Below are 8,771 nucleotides of genomic sequence, written 5' to 3'. Positions count from 1 at the left end.
GTACAGATGCATTTAGGCCTGTCTGGTTTGTATCTGAATTTTTTGGAGGATTTTTTCCTCTTTTTGAGGTTTTCATGTTACAGTAGGACTGGCAAGTGTAAGGAACTTTGACGCAGTTTGCCAGCTTCCGTATTAAGGCCTTAATATCAACCAATACCTTACATATATTGATATGTTTTTTGTGCACTTTTTATATTTCTTTCAGGGTGCAGTTGGGCCCAAATGGTTCTGCAAACTTGTGGCCTCTGTTCACACGGGATGCATTCTAGTTTGCACTGGGCAGCCCCTTATATGGTGTTACTTAGAGGTTGTGAACCAGAAGCCCTGCATTCCCTGTGTGAACACTGCCACATGCGGATTATTTCTTCTGCACTGGTGTACCACATGGCCAATCCCTGATTGTAGGCTGGCTGTTTCATTTGGTATTTATGCACCTGTGCAGCTGCCATTTTACTTGGGTCCGCTGCACCCTGTATTAGTGCAGATGCATTTAGGCCTGTCTGGTTTGTAGCTACCAATATACTAAGCCTGTGTGTCTGACAGTGGTGAACAATTTAAGGGGGTCATTCTGAGACAAAATCCAAAGCATTTAGGCACACAATCATTTTTACATAATTCCATATCATGAATTATGTTCTCTGTAATCTAAAAGGGAAATGTAATATTTAATTGTGAAACTCCTTTAGGCATTATAGAAATTGTTTTCTGTTACCCTACTGTTTGGAGATGTGATGGACACTAAAGCTATCGGAGATTCTATCTGCTGCTGGCGGATGCACATTTATCATTCTAATCTATTTCACTGTCAGGATTGGTCACAAGAGAAAGAGAGGGGGAAGCAAAACCTTTTCATTCTATGGTACCCAGCTGCTTTTCATTTCAGGTATCTTTCAGAAAGCATACGCTTGTGTAAGTCTCAGTACATGGAGATATCTGTGAAGCACTCAGGAGAAAAGAGAAAGTGGTGAGTTGAAGAGGAAGACTTAAGATGTTTAATTTGAAGCTGAACGTTTAGCAAGCAAATCAGTGTTGTGGACTTTAGTTAATGGATTTTTCACTTCTTTTTTGAATGAAGACTTTATCTATAATTGACTGGGTTGTAGAATTGTGATCCTTTTTTTACTGTCCGTGTTAAATGATTGAGTGAGTGGAGAAAATGAATTTAACACAGCTTCAACACCATCTTCATCAACATCAGCAGCAGTCACAGCACCAGCCGCACCACCACAGGCTGCATTTAATGCACTTTCGAAATTACAGTTACGGATGGCACATTGGACCCAATGAGAGCACTGAGAAGAGCCATCACCCTGAAGGATGCTACGAACAACTATTCATCTTGCCTGAAGTATTTGTGATCTTGGGCATTGTAAGCTTGTTCGAAAACATCCTGGTTATATTTGCAATATCTCGAAACAAGAACCTTCATTCTCCAATGTACTTCTTTATCTGTAGCCTGGCAGCGGCAGATATGCTTGTCAGTGTATCAAATGGGTTTGAAACCATTGTGATCACTCTGTCAACCGATACAGATAGAAAAACACAGCATTTTATTGAGAGCATTGACAACATCTTGGATTCTATCATTTGCAGCTCTTTTCTCGCTTCGATTTGCAGTCTGCTGTCTATTGCAGTGGACAGGTACTTCACCATATTTTATGCTCTTCAGTATCACAACATCATCACGGTAAAGAGAACAGTCTTGATAATAACTTGCATCTGGACATCATGTTCTATCACAGGCATTTTATTTATTTTGTACTCTGACAATAATGCTGTCATTATTTGCCTGATCAGCATAATCTTCACTATGCTCGCTCTGATGGCTTCTCTCTATGTGCATATGTTCATGTTGGCCAGGCTGCATATGAAAAGAATTGCAGTTCTGCCAGGGATCAGCACAATAAGACAAGGAGCAAATATAAAAGGAGCCATTACACTGACTATATTATTGGGAGTCTTTGTTGTCTGCTGGTCTCCTTTCTTCATGCATCTTATTTTTTACATTTCTTGCCCTCAAAACCCATATTGCGTCTGCTTTATGTCACATTTTAACGTTTATCTTATTCTCATCATGTGCAATTCTGTTATTGATCCACTAATTTATGCTCTGCGCAGCCATGAGTTAAGAAAGACTTTGAAGGAAATGATATGCTGCTGGGTGATGAGAAGAATGTGTGAGCTTACTGGCCATTATTAAAGGTGAAATTAGAAATGAGATTTTATAGTGCTACAGTATTTGTGTAAATGTAAAATTACTGCTCCTTTTTGTCATATTGCTTGTATAACTTTGGTAATATATTAAACATAAGGCCGGGGTCACATTAGCATATAGCATACAATGTGAGAGCATCAGATGTGATATGCCAAGGACATTCGTTTCAAACTCCTCTATGAGCGTGATCCGAGTGTCAGTGCTTCTGTACTCCGAGCCTCTCGAATGAGAGAATTGCATCACTGGTGTGGAGGAGACGGAGAAAGCAATTTCTCCATCTATTCCATTGCCAGCATCCGATGTTTCACATGAACCCATAGACTTTTATAGGTGCGATTGAGCCTAGTCTTGGTGCACTCGGCAGCATGATGCGATTGTTCTCTCATGCCGGATCGGCAAGAGAAAATAATTGCACATCTGAGCTACCCATAGAATAACACTGGCCCGAGTGCTATTAGACGTGTTATATGCTTGTGTGACTCTGGCCTAAAAGAGATAACAATGCACACTTGTTGTGAGCATAAAGTTTTCTGTCTATTCACACTGAGAATATTACTGTACTTCTTATAACATTTACGTTACCCAGGTCATGATGACTTTATTTATCATGTACCCATAACATGTTTTTGCAGAATCTTAAAGACATTACATTTGAGATAAGAAGAATGAAATCCTTGGCTATGAGACTATAAGGCTGGGTAAACAAGAACAAAATGTAGAACGGAGAGTAAAAAAAACATTAACCCGTCTATATCATAATGTCCTGCAAGCGATCAAGTACAATACAGAGACAAGTAAATTTATTTGAGTGACATTGAATTCTTGAATTCTGTTTGTAAATTAAAAAAAATCAGCATAACTGGAAATACAGAATTTTATAAAATTGTTTTGTGCTGGCTTCCATACAGCTAAACCATAGATAGCTGGAAAAGTTTTAAAAATGGTTGTCTGAGGATGGTTCTGCCATGCTGAATATAATTGGACATGAAAATCAGCAAGATTAAATGCTGGCATCTCCCTTTGCATGCAATGGTATCACATGTGGGCCACACAGACTGTTCACAGTTGCACAAGTAGCATGTGGCTTGGCGTTGTGGTGTTGAATAATGGCTTCTATAACACTTTGGAGAAATGGCCATACCACTGGTCAAACCCATGTAATGCAGAGCTGTTATTGTACCTGGAATGAATACTAAGGAGTCTGACTTCTGGATATTATGCTACCCCACACCAGAATCCAGGGAGTAGAACTAGTGTGACATTCCCTTATGAATGCCTCATCAGAACCTTGCCAACGTGGTCTCAAGGCTAATCTCAGGCTATCATAACATCCAAAACAAAAGTGGAACTCATCATTGTTGCTGAAGACTTTACAAGGAAAAAAATCACTTGGGTAAAAATCCCAGGATTATGGTGTGGGATGGCATAATGTATGGTAGTCCAACCCCTCTAGACTCCATTCCAGGTGCACTAATGGTCAGCATTTCATTGATTTGGTCATGGAATCAGTAATACATATAATTTGCCAAAGTGTGCGCAGTCTGCGTGGTCTAAATGTACTATCATAGGTTGCAATCTCTCCCTTTTGTCTTCAATCAGACACATCAAGTATGTCATTTTGTCAATAACTGCAAAGTGAATTTTCAACTGTGGATTTTGATGATTTGTGCGACCAATGGCATTCAGTGTGGTGAAACATTCCTTAGGCAACCATTAGAAACTTTATTGATAGCGTGCCAAGGCATGTAAGTGCGTGTATTTATGCACATGGTGCCCATACCCTGTACTGAATAAATCAAGATGTTTTGAACATTTTGCTTTCATTTTTTATCATTTTCATATCACTAATATGTCTATCTATCCTGTAGTTTTGTTTCTCCTTTTTCAATTTCAATGTTGAGGAGTGCACAAAATGATTTAAAAGAAGGACACTGCTGAACAGAGGCCAGATGGAATCCACAGTAACTCTGCTGCCTCGTTATAGTGAATGGATCCCTTGGGGGTTTCATCTGAATCACATCATTCAGAGATTTAGATGGAAATCCTGCTATAAGTGCTCAGTGTGGATAACAGGATAAATATGATCCAAAATGTCATGTAAAATGTTCTCAATAAAAGCTTCAACTCAATCCACAAAAAAAGCAAATCCCCACTTAGGTCAATCGTCTGTTAACGGAAATATAGGGGGCTTCCACGTTACTGGTAGTACAAAGGCTCTCAAAAAGGCCTATGACTTTTCGCCCCTCCAAATGGAAGAAAGCAAATTCTGCACTCCCAAATCCAAATTCCCCCCTCCCTTCTGAGACCCACAGTCTATCTAAACCACATTTAGCGTTCACATGTTTGGGATTTCTTTAGCGATGAGAGCCTGCTGAATTTATTGATGCATGTCTCCAGAAGCACAAGCTAGGCATATCATACTGGGCACTTCAACATATTAACCACTACAATGTATGGGTGCTACAATAGCAGATTTGCAATTTTCACTCAGCAACATCCACTACTGCTTGTTTCTGGAAAACACCCAGGGAGTCAAAGTCATCACTACACTTGTAGATAAATTCCCAAAGGGGTATAATTTCCAAAATGGGGTCACTTCGGGGGAATATTCTGCTCTTATAGCAATTTTGGGCTCTGTATATGGAGTCTGCAAACTATTTTAGTAAAATCTACGCTCCAGGAGGCAAATACTGCTTCGTCCCTCACGAGTCTTGCTGTGTGGATAAGCAGTACTGTACAGCTACATAGCTACATATCTTCAGCAGAAATTGTGTGATGCATATCGGTGTCATTTTTACCCATTTTCCCTTGTGAAAATGTAAAATATGGGGCTAAAACAAAATTTTTGTGGTAAAAATGTAACAATTTTTCCTTCACTGCCCAATGGTATAAAATTCTGTGACACACCTGTGGTGTCAATATGATTACTGCATCCTTAGATTAATTTTTTGAGAGGTGTAGTTTATAGAATAAAGTCACTTATGGGTGGTTCTGCTGTTCTTGCACCTCATGGGCTCTCCCAGTGGGTCATGGCACACACAAACCATTAACAGTAAAATCTGGACTAAATTCTTCTTCTCTTCTGAATTTTGCACTGTGCCTCAAAATTAGTTTGTGATTACATGCAGGGTATTGTCGTACTCAGGAGAAATTGCTCAACAAACTGAGAGGTCCATTTTTTCTATAAGCTTTAATAAAAATTAAAAATTTGGGGCTAAAACAAGTTATTATTCTTTCTTCACTCCACCCCCTAGATGAGTTCATTGAGAGGTGTAGTTTGTAAAATGACATCACTTATGGGCGGTTTCTGGCATCTCAGGGGCTCTGCCAATGTGACTTGACACCTGCAAACTATTCCATCAAAATCTGAACTCCAATATGGCACTTCTTCCCTTCTGAGCTTTGCACTGTGCCTCAAAAGTAGTTTTCGACAAAATATGGGGTATTGGTGTACAACAAATTGTATGTTGCAATTTCTCCTGTTACCCTTGTGAAAATAAAAAAAATTGGGGCTAAAAGAACATTTTTGTGGTAAAAATGTGATTTTCTATTTTCACGGCTCTACATTATAAACTTGTGTGAAGCACCAGGTGTTTCAAGGTGTTTATTACCTCTCTAAATACATTCCTTAAGGGGTCTCATTTCCAAAATTGAGTCACTTGTGGATGTTTTCCACAACTTAAGCACATCACGGGTGCTAATGATTCCAGCAAATTTTGCATTCAAAAAGTCAGTGCTCCTTCCCTTGCCCTGCGCCCAAGCTGTAGTTTTCCCCCATACATGGGGTATCAGTGTTCTCAGGAGAAATTGCACAACAAATTTTATGGTCTGTTTACTCCTGTTACCCTTGAAAAAATGAAAAAATTTGGGTCTAAAATTTTTGTGAAAAAAAGTTCAATGTTAATTTTTTCCTTACACTTTCCATTAAATCCTATTAAGCACTTGAAACTTTAATAAACTTCTTGTGGTTTTGAGCACCTTGAGGGGTGCTGGTTTTAGAATAGTGTAAATATAGAGTACTAGATGGTGGCCCGATTCTAACGCATCGGGTATTCTAGAATATGTATGTAGATTATTTATGAAGATTTAAGAATAGTGCAATGAATACACAGGATTTTCCAGGTAAAGTCGCTGGGCGCGACCAATCAGAAAAGCGTGGTTCAAATCCCAAGGCAATTCACGGGTGGACTGCACCTGTCGCTGATTGGTTGCGCCCGATCAGGCTAGCGCCGGTAATCTCCCGGCTGCGTTGCCGCTGACCTACGTGCGGCAGGAGATGACCCGCAGCAACTGCTAGGAGATCAGCAGCTAGCACCGCAGATCTCCCAACGGTAGGGGTGGCATGCGTCATTTGAATTCCATGCCAATTCACAGCCGGACTGCGCCTGTCGCTGATTGGTCGCGACCGGCCGGGCTCGACCAATCAGCGACGGGGGATCTCCGTTACAGAGAGACCGACAGACAGAATGAGACAATTATATAGTAGATATTTATGCAGACTTTTTACATTTTTTCTACAATTCTTGTTTTTGGTGACATCTTCTGGCTTATCTGTTTCCAATTGCACCTGAAGGGTTGCTATGGTTACGCTGGTCAGCTGTAATGATCTATTGCCTGTCCCTGTGTGAAACTATTTTCTGAAGTATTAAAACCTCTTTTTATTTACATTTCTCAGTTTTTATGTCATTTGTGAGAGACTCTCCTCTCACCTGAGGATATAACTGCATGGTAACACAGCTCCTACCTACAAATAGCGTTTTTTCATCTGTGTAATTTTGCTTCAGGATGTCTACGTACACCTTCTTTAGGGTTGCTCCGTGCCAACCGGGGGGGTTTTGCCCTTTTTTGTCTGTGCTATCACTAGGCACATCACTGCTAAAGGTCCTGTCATTGAGCACTGCGGGCGCCATCTTTTTTCCTATTGGTGACGTCACCGCTACCCGGTGTTCGGGTGGTGTAGAAAATTGCTTTTGAAAGGCTTCTGGGATCAACTTTGGGATTGCCCCTTGCAGACCGTGGGGGCCGGACCCTCATCTGACCTTGTTTTCCCTGGGCATACCGCTGGTGAAGGTTCCGTCTCTGCCTGCTGCACGTGCCTTCTTCATTCTCTGTTGTGACGTCACCGCTACCCGATGTTCGGGCGGTGTGGAGATTTCCTTCTGAACAGCATCTGCGTCCTGCCTTAGGCTTGCCCCTTACCGGCCGAGGGTTTTCGCCCTCTTCTGATCAAGTTAAAGCAGGGCAAATCGTTGGTGAAGTTCCTGTGGAGGATTGCTGCGGGCACCATTCTTCCTCCCACCTTCAGTGATGTCAGCACTACCAGCAGTATCCGGGTCGGTACTCAAATTATCTTGGATCTTCCTCTGTCATCTTCCTTGGGGATGCCTCTCATGGCCTGAGGGGTCTGGGATCTATTTTGGACTGTTTTTCACCAGGCACACTGCCCTAGAAGATCTTGCTGCAGACCACTGTCTCCTCCTCCTCCTCCGGCTGGGATCGACCAATCATCGACGTGGGATTTCTGTTACAAACAGACAGACAGAATTAGACGATTATATAGTAGATTTTTTGTCATATAGGACCTTCAGAATCACTTCAAATTCCAGTGAATCTAAGTAAGACTGTTGAGTGGAGCGGAGGTGGCTTTAACCCCTTCCTGACATGCGTCGTACTAGTACTGCTCTGTGGGAACTGCGTTTCCGCAAACAGCAGTACTGGTGTGACGGCACAATCGCGTGCGGGTGTCAGCTGTATGTGACAGCTGACACCCCGCAGCAATACCCACGATCGCACAGAGAAAAATCGCACTGGGAGGGGCTCCCTGCGCTCTCCCACCAGAACAATGCTATGCGATCACGTTGTTCCGGTGGTCTCCATGATGCGCGGGGTCCTGAAAGGGAGGTGACTTCTCAGTGCCTGCTGAGAACAGGCGCTGGCCAGCCACCTTTACTAGATTGCTGATCTGACACTGAACACCATAAAAAAATAAATAAAAAATATTAAATAAAAAATAATAAATAAAAAACGAGGCAAAACTCAATGCTTTATCATCATACTGCCGAACAAAAAGTGCAATAAAACACAATTGAAAAGACGGATGTAAATAAAAATGGTACCGCTGAAAACGTCATCTTGTTCTGCAAAAAACAAGCGGCCATACAGCACCAATAGCAGAAAAATAAAAAAGTTATAGCTCTCAAAATGTGGTGATGCAAAAACTATTTTTTGCAATAAAAATGACAGCTGTCAAACATAAAAACCCGCTATAAAAACCCAATATAAATAGTAAATCAAACCCCCCTTTATCACCCCCTTAGTTAGGGAAAAATAGTAAACGAAAAAAAAGCATTTATTTCCATTTTCCCTTTAGGATTAGAGTTGAGGTTAGAATTAGGGTTAGGGTTGGGGCTAAAGTTAGGGTTAGAGTTGGGGCTAAAGTTAGGGTTAGGGTTGTGATTAGGGCTAGGGATGGGGCTAAGGTTGGAAATAGGGTTAGGGTTGGAATTAGGGTTAGGGTTGGGCTTAGGCTGTGATGGGGTTAGGATTGGAGTTAGAA

General features: G+C 41.4%; 1 protein-coding gene across 1 annotated transcript; it reads left to right on the top strand.

Moving 5' to 3' along the window:
- Positions 1-850: 850 nt before the first annotated feature.
- On the top strand, positions 851-8,505 carry MC4R (melanocortin 4 receptor). Its single transcript, XM_073550199.1, has one exon. The coding sequence runs from the start codon at positions 1,157-1,159 to the stop codon at positions 2,198-2,200; it is 1,044 nt and encodes a 347-aa protein (XP_073406300.1). The 5' UTR covers positions 851-1,156; the 3' UTR covers positions 2,201-8,505.
- Positions 8,506-8,771: the final 266 nt, after the last annotated feature.

Source organism: Dendrobates tinctorius, unplaced genomic scaffold, assembly GCF_039654945.1.
Source record: "Dendrobates tinctorius isolate UK_male_01 unplaced genomic scaffold, ASM3965494v1 ptg000163l, whole genome shotgun sequence".
Lineage (NCBI taxonomy): Eukaryota > Metazoa > Chordata > Amphibia > Anura > Dendrobatidae > Dendrobates > Dendrobates tinctorius.
This window is presented reverse-complemented; position numbering and strand designations above follow the sequence as displayed.

What these genes read in the sequence shown, in the direction of transcription:
- MC4R (XM_073550199.1), top strand. Translation starts at nt 1,157, where the DNA reads ATGAATTTAACACAGCTTCAACACCATCTTCATCAACATCAGCAGCAG.